The 20,308-nt window shown below is 36.7% G+C and overlaps 2 protein-coding genes across 2 annotated transcripts in view; both read left to right on the forward strand.

Annotated features, from left to right (window-relative positions):
- Positions 1–6,855, forward strand: part of fam189b (family with sequence similarity 189 member B) — an 11,770-nt gene extending 4,915 nt beyond the window's left edge. Inside the window, exons 9-14 of the mRNA XM_059567771.1 lie at positions 21–297; positions 566–891; positions 1,948–2,016; positions 3,305–3,474; positions 3,652–3,786; positions 4,350–6,855. Coding sequence (XP_059423754.1) covers positions 21–297; positions 566–891; positions 1,948–2,016; positions 3,305–3,474; positions 3,652–3,786; positions 4,350–4,604 — 1,232 coding nt within the window. The 3' untranslated portion in view covers positions 4,605–6,855. The remainder of the gene's footprint in view (positions 1–20; positions 298–565; positions 892–1,947; positions 2,017–3,304; positions 3,475–3,651; positions 3,787–4,349) is intronic.
- A 634-nt stretch (positions 6,856–7,489) lies between these two features.
- nbn (nibrin) lies at positions 7,490–19,716 on the forward strand. The gene is made up of 16 exons (XM_059567772.1): positions 7,490–7,637; positions 9,008–9,129; positions 9,913–10,040; positions 10,381–10,540; positions 10,660–10,763; positions 10,893–11,010; positions 12,777–12,967; positions 13,472–13,569; positions 13,791–13,929; positions 14,305–14,646; positions 15,295–15,949; positions 16,060–16,122; positions 16,283–16,444; positions 16,547–16,660; positions 17,691–17,740; positions 19,549–19,716. Exons 1-16 carry the CDS (start codon positions 7,607–7,609, stop codon positions 19,577–19,579), a joined length of 2,508 nt encoding a protein of 835 aa, XP_059423755.1. The 5' UTR covers positions 7,490–7,606; the 3' UTR covers positions 19,580–19,716.
- Positions 19,717–20,308: the final 592 nt, after the last annotated feature.

Raw genomic sequence — 20,308 nt, forward strand, 5'->3', positions numbered from 1 at the left:
TTATATATCCTCTCTCTTAGTGTCAATGGACAGTGGCTCTCTGTTGATGTCTGAGATTGTGGATATTCCAGATGACAGCTCCCCGTCTGAGGACTCCTGCCTCATGGAAGTGGGTGTTGGTGTGCGGTCCCAGCCACGGGGGGGCAGTGAGGGAGGGGAGGGGGCAGAGTACGCCAGCTTCCGTTATTCCACACAACATCCTGAGGGAATGGTGGCTCCTTCCAGAAGACGTTGTTTCAGAGGCGAGAGATCGAACTCATGCTCCTCCCCGAGCACGTACAACACCTCTACCTACAGGTGGGAAAAAGTTGAGTCTTTAAACCTTTGACGTACAATTACACCAGTGTGATTAGAACATTTAGTGCATCACGTGATCACCTGCTAAATTCAATTCTGGTATCATGCTTTGGCTATATGACCTTGTAAAACATACTCCAATAATCTTAAGTCTTTACCATGCAGGAAGCTCAACTAGATCATTATAAATCATCATTTAAAATAATTAATACAATTGTTAAATAAAATCACCTTTAGCTGTAAAATTCTTTCATAATTTCCTCCACAGATCTCCAGTGTTGAGGCGCCAGGCTCTGTTGGCAAGTAGCTGCTCTCAGTTGGAGTTCCTAGCAGGATCTAAACATTCCTCTATCCCAGAAATCCGAGTTCGGCCCTGCACACCTTCCCGACGGGACTCCTCATCTGCATTTAGTAACCCATCTACCACAGCCCCAACGGGTCCTGTTCAAGAACGGCCGGACCATGCAGTACCAGTGCTCTTTCCCCGGCCAGGTTTCCGTGAGCAAATTGGACGTGATAGAAAAGACAGCGACAGCTTCTTACCTCTCATGAGGTCACACAGTGAACCAGGACTCAGCTCTTCAACTGACACAGGTATGAACATTCAAGATTCAAGATTTTTATTCGTCACATCCAAAATTATATATAGCATATATAACCAGCAGTGAAGTGTGAGTCAGGTCCGCTCAATGGACAGTGCAGTTATTAAAGAAAACAACACAGATGAAAATATACATAAATATAGCTATGTAAGAATGAAATAAAAGTAAACTATAAAAATATAAGAATAAAATATAAAACAGATGTATATTGTAGAATTAAATATAGAACGCAAAATAATGTGCATGAAAGTAAACTGTAGTCTTAAATATTAAGATACACAGGGATGTACAATGTGCATATGTGCATTATACTATACATTATAAACTCCTCCTGAGTCTCTCGGTTTTTGCCATCAGGCTACGGAAGTGCTTACCAGATGGCAGCAAAATGAAAAGATGGTTACTGGGGTGGGTGGAGTCTTTGATGATTTTAGCAGCTCTGCTTCTGCAGTGTTTGATATAAATCAGCTCTTTAGTTTTACTCACATTCAGAAAGAGACAGTTGTCCTGGCACCATGATGTTAATTTCCCTACCTCATCCAAGTATGCGGTCTTATTATTGTTGTGAATGAGGCCCAGAATCACAGTATCATCAGCAAATTTGATTATAGATGTGAAGCTGTGCGAAGACGCAGTCATGTGTGTAGAGAGAGTAGAGCAGGGGACTCAGGACACAGCCCTGTGGGGCTCCTACGTTCAAGGTGATGGAGTTGGAGATGTACTGGCCTAGTTTCACCACTTGAGGTCTGCCGGTGAGGAAATCAAGATTCCAGTGGCAGAGTGAAGAATTCAGGCCGAGGTCTATGAGTTTAGAAGCTAGCTTTATGGGGACTATAGTATTAAAAGCTGAGCTATAGTCAATAAATAGCAGCATTACATAATTCCTGTTATTGCTGTCAATGTGTGTGAGAGAAGAGTGCAGGATGTGAGAGCATGCATATGTAACAGATTACAATTGTCTGGGATTTATGTGAAAACATGAATTTGTTTTTCTCTGTGTTACTCTGTTTTCTTTGACGATAACGTGTTTGTGTTCTTCTCTTCTCAGGGGATTTCAGTCTCTCAGGAGGCAATAAAGGAGTCAGTGAGGGGGGATCGCAGACCTCATCAGAAACAGGTAAGAGTTTAGCACTCTCAAATCACAGAGATGTTTCTATATAGGAACACAGTGATTTTTAGTTTTATTTTGTACTATTATAGTTATATATATATATATATATATAAAAACGAATTATTTTACTTTTACATTTTCAGTTGTTATTTTAAATTGAGTTAAAATTTTATAATGTTGTTATGTACTTGTCACGATATGCTGCCGCAAGGAACAAAACTGTCATTTATTAAATCCAACACACAGGGTAAATCCACACTTGGAAGGGAAGGAAGACACACGTACACAACTCGTAGACCCGACAAATACAGACTGAACAGACTGGGCTTAAATACACAGGATAACGAGAGAATTGGGAGGAACATAGGATTAACAGAATGACTAATTAGACAAAAAAAATTATACCAGGAACAGTAAAACCATATATGGGCAGGAAACACAGGAGAACCTGGGTAATGAGCACATGGGGAGGAATAACACAACACAAAACAGTCCATAATCCTGACAGTACTGTCATTTTGGCCATTGTCATTTTTATTTTATTTCATTTTTTTTATTTCAGTTTTATTTTATTTATTGCTTCATCTTAAACTTATTTAATTTAGTAGAATTTTCATTTAGCTTTAGTTTATATACAGCTTTATTTTACATTTAAAAAGATTTGTAATCATGGTAAAGCATAAAAACTGCACAGTGTAAACTATTTTTCAAGGGGTTATATTATGAGAAATCACATCAAGTATATTTGAAGTTCCAGAACTCATCACTTGCTCTCTGATTACAAAAAAAACAAAAAAAACATTGAGATTGAGTTTATTCTAATATGTTCTTGGACACTCAGACCTGCATGACCACCCACATCTATATGTCAAAAAACTCTTGTTTAGTGACTCGACCCATTCAGTCACAGTGAGATAGTAAGGAGGAATTTGGACAAAAAAGCTATCATACCTAAACACGAGAACAGTGATAAGAATAAAATGTGGTCAAGTATGTCAAACTCTTTGGTAGGAAGAAACCAAACTTACAAACAATCATATGTTTTCGTTTAAACAATTTAAAATGAACAATTAATTGAAAAGGTAAAACTAATAATGATAAAAACTTGCATAAACTAACATAAAACAAAAATGTCAATATAAAAGCTAATTTGAAACAAATCATTAATTAAAACTTTAATAACATATAAATAATAATAAAATCATTATTTTAAACATTTATTTTTTTTATAATCTTTTTCCCTTCACACTATATTTGAATAATTTGGTTTGCTTGTATCACTTTTGTGGCGTAGGGGTATCGTCTGGAGCTGGTATGCTGCCTCGCTCCTCTCTGGCACTTCCTGCTTCCCTGCCCAGAAAAGGCAGCATTAAGGCTATAAGTAGCCGGCTGCCCTCAAAACAAGTCCCAGCCACCTCGCTGCGTTTACCCAAAGACTGTGCACGCTCACTTGGAGACCTCAAGGTTAGTCTTTTTGATGCCTATGACCCCAAAATCTGTCAACCCCCCTTTTCTTCCCAATATTAATAATGTTAAATGTATAAATGTATGTGTATGTGTGTGTGTGTGTGTGTATGTATATATATATATATATATATATATATATATATATATATAAAACATTTTCCATTTCAATTACAGGTCACCAAAGTTTTAGTGCAACGTTTCCTTCAGAGATCCAAACGTAACTTAGCACCTGCAAATGAGCACACTGCAAACTGTACTCAGGGGCCTAAAAAGAGGACAGCAGGTGATGGAGGTCTGTCATTAGAACAGGTAAAACATTGCCAACCCCATAAATGAAATCATTTAGTTCAGCTAGAATTCTGTGTAGTACAATCTGAGACTATAGAATACCCAAGACATGTCACTTGTATAGTTTTGAATGGGGAAAAATGCAACCCTCAATATGGCAGCACAATCACAGGAAGCCCCGCCTTCTGAATAAAAGAGCCAATCTCTAATCGGTAAAATCAGCGTGTCACTGCACCTACCGTTAGAAGTCCTGGTTGCTATAGAAACAGTCAGCGCTCTGAGACTTGCTCTTAGGACTGCGCATGCACACTGGCTGATCTAGCCTGAGAAATAAGCTTTTTATAATGCTTTTTGAGCAAAAGTAACAACATTTAGGACACAGTTGTTGTCAGATTTCTATGGTGATTTCAAATATGAAATGTAATCCTAAGCTTAGTGAACAGTTTTAGAGAATTTGATGTTTCCCCAATCAAAGAGATAGGAGCTGCACTTGGATGCCTGAGAGGCTTTTCAAAGATGGTCACCCAGTGACGAGACTTGTCTTAAAGAGACTACAAAATAACCCATTACATGTTTCTATGTAGGTACTTCGTAACTCTCTGAGGGCCAGCAGGGGGCAGCAGCAGCAGCACATCCATCACCACTGCCGTGGACACCATCACTCCCTTAGTGACAGTCGCCATACTGCCCACCGCCATGATGATGACCCTGTAAGGGCCAGGGGAATCCACTTGCGTAGCTGCGGAGACCTCAGCTCGACATCTGTCGCATCACTGCGCAGACTCCACCCACCATCACACGGATCATCAGGAGCTACTTACCCAGAATCTGCCCTCTGATATTGGGCGAGGGATTCTGGAATAAATTACATCTGGATTCAGGAAAGGGGGCAGAGAAAATATGAGGAAAAAATAACAGATCTGAGAGGAGGAATTTATCTTGCTGAAGGGATGATGTGAAGCAGATGAATATGCTGTTAAAAAACAGTATATGTACTATTGGGGAAGTTTTTAGCTGTTCTTTCCATAATAAGACCAAACACTACACCCGATATAACAGAGTTTAACCCATCAGACCTCTGCTCTCTGTGCCTGACAGACTCTGGTCCTTTTGTTTTGAATTTCCATGTATTTTTTGCTCCATCTAGTGCTTATTTCTCGCTCACTGTTTACATGTATATGGAAAGAATGCAGCTCCTCTGAAACTGTTCCTTGTCTTCACAGCTCATTACAGTGCACTCATGTAACTACAAACATTCAACCCTGTGTTTGGCTGTAACAATATAGTTAACTTGGGGGGAATTCATTTAATTAAAGGATTTAAATGGATTTAAGGGAATACACAAAAAAGAAAAAGAACAGTAAAAGAAGCAGGATAAAAGTATTTGGAAAGTATCCATTCAGTTTGACTTAGTATATCACTTAATAGACTGTGAATTTAAAATAGGTACACATACATTTTTTTGTGTATGCCTAATATGTCGAAAATATAAAATAATTTAATATCTTGTCAAAGTCAATTATGCATTACTTGAATAACAAATGATTCAGCCTACATTTTCAATTCAAAATGGCAAAATGTAACAAATAAATTATGAGTCGTTTGCATATCATTGGATATCATTGTCAGACATTTAGTATTTTTGTCTTAAAACAGTTGTCAGTTAGTAAATGGTTAACTTCTTACATTTTACCTCGCATTCTTTCACTGTCAAACACGGAAGCATCATGCTGGAATTCACGTTCGTAAAGCCTGCCTTCTTGGTTTTGAAAGGTCATCTCAATCATTTTGACACTGATGAGAGCTGTCAGACCATTGAGGCAGACCAGCCTAAAATGATTTAAAATGTTTTGTCATCCTAACAACAAACAGAGCAACGTAAAGAATATCAAATCTGGGGAGGGACAATTTGGCCATTTCTAAATATTGGATTCTGGGTGTCTGTGATAGTTACGGCCCTGCAAACATACACAAGCAATAAAATGCATGACCACACACACTCAAATGTGGTGTTAACTCTTTTGTATCGAGCCACTGAACGCTTTTCACTAAACTCTTTTTACTAATTGACCATTTTGCAAAGTGTAGCTAATTAATTCAAACATTTTCCGAGAAGCTGCAACAGCTGAGGGTGATACTCTTTTTATTTATTTTATTTTATTTTTTTTTGGTAGGAGTGCATGTTTTTTCTAAAAGAACTAAGATAATTCAAGTGGAGCTTTGATCTTTTGCATCTGTCTGTCTCTCATGGCAGACTAGCTTTCCAGCCTGTGTAAAACTTTCCTAGGATGCCTCTGCATGCATCGAGCAGGCTTGTTTTCTCTTTCTGATTGAACACCAAATACATACAGATACACAAACATGCTTGTGACAACACTAGATACCACTAATACAAAGAAATGTTTGAAGGGATTTGGGATTTTATAATACAGAAGATTCTCTGGCAATAAGCATACTTTAGATTTCGAACTATTACAGGAAATTGGGACTTTGAGTGATACCAATGAAAACTGAACACTCATTGGAAGTGAGACAATGAACCAAGTCAAACTGATATGTTCAAGGATTTTACAATGTTCTGGACAGTTTGGGAATAATACTTTGGAAAGACAGCTTCTGGTGTATCTGCTTTGTTGTATTGGGAAATAGATGTACATCTGAAGGAATATTTGCAGTTGTCAATTGTTTAGAAGTGCTTTGGAATGCTAGCTAATGGCTTTGAATCAGTAGCAATGTTGCTGAATAATGCATTAATACAGTTGCTCTATATGTAAATAAGTTTGATGCACGGACCCTCGCGTTCACACATTCTGCAACTTTGAAGCACTGAAAACAAATCTGAAAAAGAGCCTGATATTCTACCTCTTGTCTTGCATACACTGACATGTTATGGCCCAGTGGAATATTTAAATTAATTTAAGGATTTTATGGACTATTTATGAAACAACTTCTACACTGATTGATGAAAACATTGTTATTCTGGGAATATGATGCCTAAAAATAACATTTAAAAAAGCTCTACTTCATGAAATTTTAATGCAAGCTATGTAAAATCACAACAATAAATGTATACACATCAAATTTATCAAATCATCTATATCAGTTTCATGTTCTCAGGTGTTATCCCCACTTTTTCAACAATTAAAAATATACATTTATATTTATTTTTTTATTTTTTAAGTAAAAGTCATTGGTAAGAAGTAGTGTCTGATTTCTGAATACATTGTTCTTCTGAGTCTTTTAAATGAATCGGTTGAACTGGTTTACTCCTGCTGAATCTAGAAATTGGGCGGAACCAGGGTTTCACTAGAGTCTAGACAGAAAGAAATGCAGTAATTCGATTTAACTGATTTATTGTTACCTTTTAATTTACCCTGTGCTGAAAGAAGTGTTCACAAATCACTGTTTAAACGTGATTAAAAGTATAATGAAATGCAATGTGTGCCAGTGTAAAATAAGAATGACGTAATTACGTCAGGGCGCTGAAATCTCTGTTCTTTACAACGAACGACTCGAAAGAACCGATTCGCTGAAATTAATTGAGAGTTGAACCTCATTTAGTGCAAGTTAGTACTTTATTATTATTATTATTTATTTATTTTATTTTACTAACGTAATCGTGTTTAATTATTTGGATATTTCGTGGGTACAGACGTTTCTCTGTGTTATTGTGGTCAGATTATTATTTTTTTTTTGTAAGTTAGTACTTTTATTTTGAAACTGAAGTTTCTTACGTCGCACATGAAGATGTAAATGCTGCGCGCCAGTTCGGACAGTCCAGTCACAGCCACATTATAACATTCGATAAGTATTGAGTCGATAGTAAGCAACAAGTGTTGGAATGTGGAAACTGCAGTCAACCGAGTCTGGAGGTAATGTTTACTGTGCAAAATGAGTCGGTTATTGATTGTTTTAGTGTACTGCGGCAGTAACGTTACGTTACGTATAATCCAGACCAACTGTAAAGTAATAACAATGTTCTTGTAATGCATCCCTATTTAACGTTACATAAAGCGTTTCTGTGTAGGGAACGACTTCTGAGGCCTTTTATAAGGCTTTAACTGGGTCACAAGGCGTCCATTTCTTTATTTAAACAGTGTTTTATACTGTAATTGTTGTCATTCATGGAGAGGTTGAATACATCCTTACTGTGTAAGGCTGTGTCATGACATTCAGCACGCTAACATCAGATTTTACTGGGTAAGGTAAGCTAGTGAGTGTTTGGTTGGTTTGTTCCTGGTCACGATTCTAACTTGAGTTGAAATGACTTTTTTTTCAGTAAGACCCAGTAGAAATGTTAGATAAACTGTAATCTATTTTTATAATGCAAATCAACCAGAATTACTATTCAGAATTACTATTCCTTTGATTTTACCCTTGTCACAAATGTCACCACTGACATTTTACATTTATTGTGATCATGTTTTACTATAAAAGACAGATAGTCCACACACACACACACACACACACACACACACACAAACACACATAAATTAAAACTCGTCATTTACATTTTTTAAACTAACTTAAAAAAACGTATACATTTTTAAACTCATAATTTACCTAATTTAATTCAAATTAATTTAGTTTGGGATGATGCAATGTTTCTAAATAATGCATTAATAAAATTGCTCTATATGTAGATAATTTTGATGCACACATCCTCACGCTCACACACATTCTGCAACTTTGAATCACTTGATATTCTACCTCTTGTATTACATACACCGACATGTTAAGGACCAGTGGAAAATTGTAATAAATTTAAGGACTTTATGAAAAAAAAAAAAATTCACCTATCATTTACCAACCCTCATGTTGTTATTGCTTTCTTTCTGCTGTGGAACACAAAAGAAGATATTTTGAAGAATATTGTAACCAAGCCGTTTTGGTTCCCATTGACTTTAATATATTTTTTGAACCATACAATGGAAGTCATTGGGAACTGGAGCTGCTTGGCTACCAACATATTATTCAAAATATTATTCAAAATATCTGTTTGTATTCCAGAACTGTTTTACATGCTTCATTTTTACTGAGCTTTGACACACAAAGAAATCATCTTTCTGAGAAGTGTAGAGATGTTCACATGAAATCAACACTGTTTTTTTTATAATATTTATAGGCCGATTTTGTCCTATAATAATAGAAGACTAATAAATCAATTCCACAAATTTCCAGGAATTATTATCTGTTTATGTTGGGATTCTTGAATTCATTCCACGATTTTTTGTTTATGAAGGGGAAAGTATCGTTCTGCTGCCGGGTCAGGAGTATGTGGTCGGCCGCAAGAGCTGTGAGATCTTGCTGTCCAATGATCAGTCCATCAGCCGTGTACATGCCAGCCTCACCGTCACTGAGCAGGTGAGTAACTCTACTCCTGATCATCTCCATATCATGTTGCCTAAGAAACAAAATGAAGCAAAAACTAAAAAATAAGAAGCAAAGACTTATGTTGCTTATTAAGGTATTTTACTGATTACTTAGCAGAACTTCAATCATGTGCGTCATTATTTCCCTTCCTCAGTTTTACTTTGAATACAGTAAGTCATTCATGCTGTGAAAATACTTGTTAAAATTCAGAATGCAAAAAATTATATTGGTATATTACTAATAACATCTTGGAAAGTTCTGAAAAAAAGTCATATTTGAGAATATTGAACCTGTTATTAGGATTATTTTAGTTCAATATAGAGTAAATCTGAATTTTTGAGTCCGTTACACCGCTCTGTGTTGTACATTTTGACCACTTGATGGAAAAGATGCTAATATGCTTTTTTAAAATCGAAATGATTCTGATGAAAAGGTAGCTACAGTTATTCACTGTATTTTGAAGTACTGACTATAATGAGTCCATGCATGTTCATTATTGCAATATACCATATTACCAAATAAAACCACATATCTAGTTAAAGCTATTAAACTTGTTAATCCTGACACTATCAAATTACTAATCAAGCAATTCTGTCAAGTTTATTTATTCTTATGATAGTATTGCAGTCTGTAAATGAGTGTTTGCAGGTATCATGCTCTAGATGGCCCTGTTTCCTTCACTGCTGTATTTTGGATGAATTATCATTAGTTCATAGTGGTTTGTCATCCAACTAGCTGACAGGGTGTTTTCTTTTTTTTTTATGCTTTTGGGAGGCGGTCACTCTAAAAGACAGCTCTAAATATGGCACTTTCATCAATGGTGAGAAGCTTGCTACTGGCTCCACAAAGATGCTGCAGACAGGAGACAAAATCACATTTGGAGTCTTTCAGAGCAAGTTCAGGTTTGTATGTGTAGCTACGCATTCCTGTGTGTCATGTGAGGATGCTTTAGAAGCAGTTTATAGTGGTAAAGGAATGGTTGAGCCAATTATAATAAAAAAAAAAGTATCCTCACATTGTTCTAAAAACTTGTGGCATTATTTTAGTGCACTACAAACGAAGAACATTTTAAATATGCACTGGTCATTTTTCGTTTTTTTACTACAATGAATGACTCTTGACATTCACAGATCTTACATAGTTGCTCTCATTTCTCCGTTTGTGTGTCTTAGCATAGTTTAGATATTCTGAATTTATATTTTATGAAGCTGATAATGATAATCACCCCGTTTCCTCACTCAGTTTGGAGAAAGAGTGTGTCGTGGTGTGTTCCTCATGTGTCGATAATGAAGGGAAAGCATCCCTCTCTCAGGATTTGCGCTCTATTGGGGGGCGACTTGTCAACACTTGGACATTTGACTGCACTCACCTTGTCATGCCCACAGTAAAGGTCACCATAAAGGTCAGGAAACCATTGACCACTTCAGCATATCATCTGATCCTGGAGTTATCTGATTAACTGCCAATGAACCTTAACGGTACACTTAAACATCTGCTGAATCGTTGTCTCTCTCTTTGCAGACAATCTGTGCATTGCTGTGCTGTCGGCCCATAGTGAATCCTGAATTCTTCAGTGCATTTAGCAAAGCTGTGCAGCAGAAGCTGCCACTGCCTAAAGCTGAGAAGTATGGAGTGTCTCTTTTTCTCTCTCATTCACAGTTGCTTGCTCTATTCCATCTAAATAGCAGTGAGCTAATGCCAGTATTCTGAATAGACATTATAGATGAGATGTTGCTGTGTTTTGTGTTGATCAGATTTAGGCCTCAGATTGATGAGCCCAGTCTGGCTAAAGAGGATGTTGATCTGACTGCACGACCTGAGAGAAAGAGCCTCTTCAAGGGGAAAACTTTTCTGTTTTTGAACTCAAAACAGGCAAGAGGGATTTTTTTAAATTACTACTAAAGTGGTCATTTATACCATCAGTTTACATTAACATTAGGCCAGGCTCCACCTCAGCTGCTTATCATGACTGTCACTACCATTCAAAGGTGTTTTTTTAGTTACTATTATTTAATAATACTTTTATTCAGCTAGTAGCTAACCGGGCAAATATTTCTTATTTAAAATAAATACTGTGTTTTTATTTTTTGTAGTTTATATACATCAAATAATCCTAAATAAAATGCATCTTGATGTCCAGAAAATATTACGCAACACGATTTCTGAAGGATCATGTGACTGAAGACTAGAGCAATGGCTCCAGAAAATATAGCTCTGCCATCACCGGAATAAATTCAGTTTTAAAAAGAATATACAAATAGAAAGCAGGTATTTTAAATCGAAATAATATTTCACATTACTATTGTTTTTACTTTATTTTTTTATCCAATGAGTGCAGCCTTTGTGAGCATAAGAAATGAATTACAAATGAATTACAAAAAAAAATTACAGACCCCATATTTTTTAACTGTGGTGTAAATATAAATGATTAAACCTAGATATATAGTACAATACATGGAAAACACCACATACAATAAATACAGGAATATGCTAAATAGTTATAGTATAATGTTGCTTAATTTTCATGAAAAACAACAACTCAATGATCCCAAAGTAGGCTTTATGTTGTTTTTGTTTTATTTTGGAATTAAATCCTAAGGCATACTGTCTTCTAGAGCAGGATGTACGAGCTGGTTTGTCTGTTGGCAGCTCACTAAGATGTGGTCTGTTCCACTAAATCCAAAGGAGTCCAAAGGATTGTGATATTGTTCTCTTACTTTCATATTCCTCATCATGTCACATGGCCAGTTATTATATAAGAAAAAGATGTTACTTTTGAACCCAAATCTGTGCAGAAGGGTTTTTTTCAGCCCTCCCACAAACTGCTGCAGCTGTGTGTCATTTAGTCTCCACCACCAGACTCTAAGACGTCTTCATATTTGTTGACTTTATTTGTCCTGCAGTATTATCCGTTACAGGCACACTGACCTTTCTTACCTATTTCATGTGTTCTTTATCTTTGATCTTTTCCTGAGAAGTGAAAGTTAGACATGCCATCAGGTCTTTAATCATTAGAAGTTATATACAGTGAAAAAGTTGGATGTCACATAGGAGTTCCTCCATGCTGTTTTATATTAATCAGGAAGTGTAAAACAGTCTAATCAGCTCAGAGGAAGAGCAGACCATGAGAAGTTGAACAGCTGGGATATTCTCTGTAACCAGCAGGCTCATTTGTGAGTGAATAACTCTGATAGAAGCTACAGCAGTGCAAGGAGGTCACAGTCATTTTTTTTCTTGTGTCTTTTGAGTGTTTGGTTTTTAGTAAATCAAATTCAACTTGTTTTATTTCAGATTTTAGTTTAAACTTCGGGTTTTTAACCATCTAATAAATTTTTTTTTGGTTTGCTTGTTACATAAAAAAACATTATTTATAAAATATTTTTTGTTTCGGGTTAATGATGGACATGCACATATCTCCTGTAGATTTATTATTTATTATTAAAACAGGAAGCTTGAGTGGAACAAATTAAAAGCTCTTACCAGTTTTTTTACTTCTTTTTAATAGCCAGCAGGCTTCAGTTACTTCAATTTAGAAACTTGCAGTTTCATTTTCTATCATGTTGAATATTGTAATTAGGTTAAGGAAATATTCACTATAATCCGAGCTATTATCACTGATGTTTTGTGTATCTTTTCAGATGAAGCGTTTGAGTCAGGCGGTGAGTTGTGGAGGTGGGGTGAGCCAGCTTTTGGACGAGGGCTCTTTGCCCATTTCACTCTTGGAGTCAGGCAGCACCTGTGTGGTGGACATGACATCAGGGAACTCCCAGGCTCTGATCCCTCCAGCCTTCAAGAAGTGGGTGGATTCTGTGGCCCAGATTCTGCACAGGTGTGTGTGTGTGTGTATCTCTGCTCATTCCCAGTATTTTCCGTCAGTTCAGACAGCTATACTGATTGTTCTGAGCATTGAGTAATACAGTGAAGCTGGTGTTTAGTTTGTGCATATAGTCCGGTCTTAAATTGGCCCAGAGCAGTCCGAAACAGTACTCCACATAAAAAATTAAAATAGAACAAATAATCAACAGTATGTTTGATGATTGGTTGATTCTATTGTGTATACAAATGTGTTTAGGTTTTGTTTGTGGCAGAACACACATTTCTGCTGCATTAGTACAAGAATGCTTATTTCTTAAAATATATGAAATCTATTTTATCAAATAGAATAAATTATATATATGTATAGTATAAAATGTACACGCATGTTATTTTGCATCTATTATGGAAAAATATATTTAATGTTTTGCTTATGTTTTGTTTTAGAGCTATGCGAGTATTACTGCAGGAATCAATAAATTCTGTCTTTTCTAAATGTTTTATCTTTTTTTTTACATAGAAAAGGCTTGCGCTTTATCACTGAATCTGAGATTGGATTGGCTGCCATTCATGTCAATAATAAAACATACTGCAATCCCTGCTGTTCTATGCAATCTGGTGGGTTTACATTCACTTACATACACATCCAGTGTAGATGGACTGTTCTAGGTCATTACTCATTCTTAGTACTGTGTTCAGTGTTAACAATGAGTGCATAACGATAAATATGATGACTGATTGTACTTTAAAAAAATGTTTTAAGTGTCCTTATTGATCCTTACATGGCAGCATCTCTGAACAACTCGACACATTAATAATTTCTCCTCCCTTCCACACAGAATCAGTGAAAGTGAAACCAGTCATAGCTGCAGCAACACTTTCTCAGAACACTGCTGTCGATGAGACGGCACTCGCGGCACCTTCCCAGAATATCACAGCCTATGTGGTCAACACTGAACTCTCTCAGGAGAAGAGCAGGTAGAAATCTGTGCAGTGAATCTTACAGAATAGCTTTCTTAGGTGGTGGACAAATAAAAAAAACAAAAAAACTTAGAAAACCTATAATCTCCATACAACTACCTCAAAAAGGCAATCACACATTTTTATTGGTACAAATTGATCAGAGTGCTTTTTGTGTTTTGAAATGAACTAAACTGCTACTTTTAGTTTAAATGTATGATATATCTCTGAGTTATGTATTTGCAAGCGAGACAACAGAAACACTTTTGCTATGAGTAGAGTAATCCATCAGTTCAATGTTTTTTTTTAAAGCCAATCAATTCACAGGCCACATCATTTCTTCTACATGTAGTGATATCAGTCAGTGCCAGTAGTCATTGTTCACATTTGCAGGGTGGTTACAAGTGGGATCAATACAGTTGGTGAGACTCCAGAGAAGACACTCTCCAAACACAAGGACTCCACACTGTCAGCGGCAAACAAACCCTCATCCTTCGGCCCAGAACCTTCCACTACTCGCATTGTCTATGAGACAGTGATGTCATCTGCAAGCTTCAGTGTGGTTGAACCTGAGAAGAGGATGAAGAAAAGTTCTGCTTCCTCTGGCAGGGGGCGAGTTAATCCTGAAGGTTCTGTGAAATTGACAGCACCTCCAAATGCCAGCACCACACTAAAACGGTCTCCCCAGAAACAGACAGCCCTCACAAACTTCTTCCAGCCTGCCGGCAAGAAAAGGCAAGTCTAATGCCACACTACATCACGTAAGCTTAAAAAAAAAAAAAAAATACTATTTTAAACTTTCTATTTTAATATATTTTAAAATGTAATATTTTCCTGTAAAGGCAAAGCTGAATTTTCTGCAGCCATTACTCCAGTCTTCACGTATGCTGATTTGTTGAAAACAGTTACATATTTCTGTGAAAATGTGATACTGTTTTTCCCCTTTGGGAGACTGGAATTCTTGAATGTTTAAAAGAAGTTATTTAGTAACATTATAAATGTCTTTACTGACATCCTTAATGCATCCTTGGTGAATAAAAATGTTTATTATTTACTGGCCCCAAACTTTTAACCAGTAGTGTAAGATGTGTGAAGCACACACATCTAAAGTTGATACAGCTGCTCGAGTAGAATGTGTTTGTAGTGAGATTTAAAATTAATAGTTTTATTTATTTATTCAAAATGTTTACATTTATTTGTTTTATTTTATTATTATATAATGACACTGAAAACTGACATACAAAACGATGCATAAAAAGTCATGAAATCAAATAAAAGGTGAACAGGCTCATGTGACAATATTTGTAGTAGAAATGTGCAGGATGTGAGACTTCAGTCACTGTTTTATTAAGATTTATGTTATATATTTGTTTACGGTGGCAGGCCACGTGAAGACGGTGCCAATTCTGTCCAGTCAGATGCCAAACTCTCCAGAAAAGACAGTGAGGTTAAAGAGGATGAGATCCAGCAAAGTTCCTCTGCCAGTAGATCTCACAAAACATCACATACAGCCCAAAACCAACACAGCTCAGTGTCACGATCTGACTTCAGTGCCAGTCTGGTTCAGGCTTGTGGGTCCAGTCAAAGCTCTGGCAGCAAGAAGAGAAAGGAACCAGAGCAAGACTCCCCATTGGCCCCTGAGAAACCTGCAGCAGTCGCTGATTTGGATATGTCACTTGAAGAGCTTGAGTTCTTAATGTCCGATGAAATGGATGAGCCTCTGCAGTCCGCAGCTAATAAAAAACAATGTCTTGAGCCAGGAACGAACAGCAGAATCAATAACCCACCATTACCAAATCAGCAAGAGGACACTGAGTCCAAAAGCAGAAAAAGCACAAAGAACCAGCAAAGCAGTGCCAACAATATTCAGAACTTGCAGTTGGACAGAACAGTCCCAGCTGCAACAAATCAAGGCTCTGAGAGGCCGTCAAAGAGGTCATCCAATCAAACGCCAGATCTGGAAGTGCATATTTCAGCAAAGAAGGGGAAAAGACCAGAACTTGAAGAGGTCAAAGAAGAGGAAGTGTCTTTTGTTGTGGTACAAAGACAGACATAATTTTGTTATTTATATATATATATGTTTATATATTATATCTTGTCTGTTTTTAATCATTAGAACAGCTAGTTCCTTGTTTGTTTGCCTTTCAGAATTCAAGGACCAAAAATGGCATTTCACAGCATTGTGAGCCTGCAGTCCAACAGGAAATGCAGGTGAGAGGTTTTAATACAGCTGCTATTTGTGAGTCACTTTGACCTACACTACCTAAAATATCTTTTCAGGGTTTCAGAAAGGTCATGATCACTATGTTTAATTCCCACTATGGTTCCTATTAGAGTATAATAATAAAGTAAAATCTCTGTTCTTCTGAAGGCTTCAACCTCCAAATCTGAATCTGCGAATGACCCTGAGCTGCCCAGAAGGCTCCTACAGGTTCAGTTCATGTCCCTGACTGTGAGCACCTCTTCCAGATCAAGACCCGGTCCACTACAGACCCATGACCCTAATGAAAAGAATGTGAAAAGGTTCCGCAAGGTTAGAGGATGCACACTTCAGTGATGCAGTGTTTGTTTATCTCTTTATGTGACATTTTGAATGGCTGTTGGTTAATGTACATGTATCTGTGTGCGTGTGTAGAAAAATGTCCCTGGATTTAATGGGCTGCCCAACATTATCGGAGGCTCGGATCTGGTGGCTTACAATCGCAGTAAGAACTCGGAACTGGAGGAATGGCTCAGACAGGCAGCAGAGGTGAGAGACCATGGAAACAAGGAAAGTGGTTGGGGAGGGTTGTATATTATATTTACATCATCAGCCTGATATTGGTTATGTATGTGCACATAAATTTATTGATCACAAGTAATGGCAAAGTTTTTTTATATTGTTACAACAAAATCTTTCAACTGAAATTTCTATCATCAAAGTATCCTGGAAAAAAAATGAATCCCAGTTTCCACAAAAATGTTAAGCAGCACAACTCAAATCAACATATTAGAATGATTTCTGTAGGATCATGTGACACTAAAGACTGAACTCATGGCTGCTGAAAATTCAGCATTAGAGGAATAAATTACATCTCAAAATGTTTTAAAGTACAAACAAGTTATTTTATATTGTAAAAAATATTCCACAATATTGCTGTTTTTACTGTATTTTTAATGAAAGAAACTCAGCCTTGGTGAGAATAAGAGACTTCTTTCAAAAATATACTTTTTTTTTTAAAGAGCAATAGAGAATTCTTTTCAAAATGAAATATGTAGATTCATTTCTAAATAATAAATCTCCTCACTGAACCCCACTGTATTTGTGTAATCTTTTCCCTTAATGTTGTAGCTTTCACACAACTATTGTGATTTGTGTGGAATGTTAAGGACCCTAGATAGTGGGTTGAACATCAACAATGATAGCAGTGACTTCTTTTTTTTCTGAAAGCTAAAAGCAACAAATAGAAGAATGACTGCGTTGTCTTTCACATGCAATGGATGCAAAACTGAAACCTGTAAACCTGCACCGACCATCCACCCTTCTTTTGTCTACTGCACTTCATTTTTCATATTTTAGTGGTATTTCTAACTCTTAATCAAAATAGGCCATGTGAATATGAGGAAGTTTTCCTTTAAAATGTAGACTAGCATTGACTTCATCTAACTACAATGCATTCACCTTTGATGCAAATGCTCACATACTAGTTGTTGCTGACCCTTGACATGTTGAATACTGTTATGAACACAGGATTTGTGTTCTCATTTCTGGCATTCTTTCTTTTTCTTTTTTTCTTTAGGAGGAAAAACGGAATGAACGGGAGGAGATTTTGGGAGATGATTTGTTCAGGTATGCAGTTTGTGTACTTTTGCATGAAGTAGGGCATAAATGGATAAATGAAGGGAATGGATCAAAAGGCCAGAATGGACTGAATCGAGTACAGTGACGTCAGCACTTTTAATGCTCTTTTGAACGCTGACTGATCTTGTTTGATCCCTGTACAATTCTCATCCTCATCCAGACACTCGCCACCTGCCTAAACTAACAATACATTCAACAAGACACTGACCTTTAACCCCAGAAAATCAAGGCTTACAATGAGACAATAACTTTTGTGAGGGCTAAGTCTGCATTGGAATGGCTGAGACCGGTTTCTCTTATGCACTGAGGCGGGCAGGACAGAGAGACGTCTGGTTCCCAGTATCGTGTCTGGTTTTGAATCTTCTGTCAAACAGATATGGTCAGATATTTTGGTGGTAGACTTGCACAGCTTTGACATGCCAGTGCTCTGACTTTGTAAAGCACCACTTGACCGCAGCAAGTTTCTTTATAAAAGTTAAGCACACTTTTTATTAACTGAATTCATGAACTCATCAGCTGTGTGATTTGGCTGTTGATGAGCTGCTGGGCCTGATCCACCAGTGTCACGACATCACGCATGAATCTTGAAGGGGGGGCTTTCTACTTTTAGCAGATCCTACATTTTTCGTAGAGCACGCTTGGAAAGTATGAAGTCAATGATTTTCCAACTGCATTTAAGTCATTGTTAACAGTTCAGGTCACGCTGGGCTGCAAAGTCCCGTGGATATTTCTAACAAGCTCCTGCTGTTTAAACACACAGTGATTAGGACAGAAAATACAGTAATGGTTTAAGTTAGTGGTCAGTGCCCTGTAAGAGCACTTCTTTAGTAGCTTCGCTTATATCAAAGATATTCTATCTCTATGAAGAATAACTACACGCATATCCAGAAAGCAAACTTCCAAACAGTCCACTCAAATAGTTTGACACGCACACAACAGTGTTTGGAAGTTTGCTTTTTGGATATTGGTGTAGGTACTCTGAATAAAACATAATCCTTAATGAATTCTTGTTTTTGTCTGAATGTACAAATTTTTAAGAAAAAAAAAAAACTTTTTATGTTTTGGGGGCCTGAAAACTCAAACATTTGAAAACTGGTTTTAAAAACTATAAAATGGCAAATTTGTGAAAACGGTGCATCATGCGCATACGTATTACGTGTTCATGTAGTATTTATTTACATTGGCAACTACTGGCCTGGCATAAATAATACAGTGTTTTAAGTAATTTTTCGTCAGATCTAGGATTTACGCTCACAGAGGAAGAAGGTTTAGGCCATGTCAAGCACAGAATTGTTGCCTGGAGACTGAACCTGGCTAACGGGGGACTTTCAAGTGCTGCCATTTCTCCTGCCTAAGCAGAAAAACACACTCGAGCCCTCAAATATACACACAGCCACGACTGTGCGATTTGTCCATCACAACTGTTTGATCTCTGAATCTGCTCAGCCAGTCATGCGTGCAGTGGGAACATCACACAGAAAATAAAAAGAATGAAAAGAAAACACTACCTCTGTTTTTCCAATGTCTTCTCCAGCTCCCTCCCTCCCCCAGGCTAATGAAGTGTCCCTGACATGTTTTATGGAAGGGGATGTCTGGTTTAATGACTTTCAAACAATGATTTTTACAGCATACCAGTTTGTATCAATTCGCTCAGTTATTCAATCATTTAGACACTGGTTACTAATTGTCACCGTAGGGCAGGAATGTTAAAAGCCTTTGTGGGAATGAAGGTTGGTCTGTATAAATTATTTGATTTTTGGTTGAATCTGTTTTTTTTTCTTCTCTTTTTCTCTCAGGTACAACCCTAGACTGGCAAAGAAAAAATAAAAGTTTGTAGTGCTGCTATCTGTGAAAAGATGCAAAGTACAACACATTTCCATTTTTATGAGAGATTTATTGGTCTATAATAAAAAATACTCTGTACAAAATCCATATGTATATATTAAAATTTGAAGTTTTACAAATTTGAGCAGTTGTATTTTGCCTCCATGCCAAAAATACATCACCTTGTGAAGCAGCTTTGACCGTCCTGCATTTCATTAAAGGACTTTACACAGCTCTGATTTGTCTTCTTATGGTTTTGGTTCCTTCAAGTCTTTTGATGATATCTGCTATCTAAAGTATCTGTCACTCCACACAAAGATTGCCTCAGCAGTCTAAACTTAGAATGGCTAAGATGAAAACTTAATGCTAGCTCATAAGTTATTTTTGTTAATATTTCAAAGCAATAAAACATTTATTTGGCACAGAGTATGAAGTAATATATTTCACCATTGAATACTGTGAAATACCTAGTCAAAATTTCTAAAACACAGCACATTGGATTAATCTAAATTTTCTGTAATGCAGAACATTATTGTTTTATCTATTTTACTTAAAATTACCAGAATGACTAATAAACACCAAGAAAATGAAAAGGTACTGTATTTCAAAGGTTTGGCACTTGTTTTAGGTTGCAATGAAATAGGGTTGGCTCATTATTAGCTCATCAAGGTTTTGGAAATTTTGTGCATATTAATATACAATAATTGTGCGTTAAATGGCATTTCACAGAAG

The sequence above is a fragment of the Carassius carassius genome, chromosome 15, assembly GCF_963082965.1.
Source record: "Carassius carassius chromosome 15, fCarCar2.1, whole genome shotgun sequence".
In the NCBI taxonomy this organism is placed as follows: domain Eukaryota; kingdom Metazoa; phylum Chordata; class Actinopteri; order Cypriniformes; family Cyprinidae; genus Carassius; species Carassius carassius.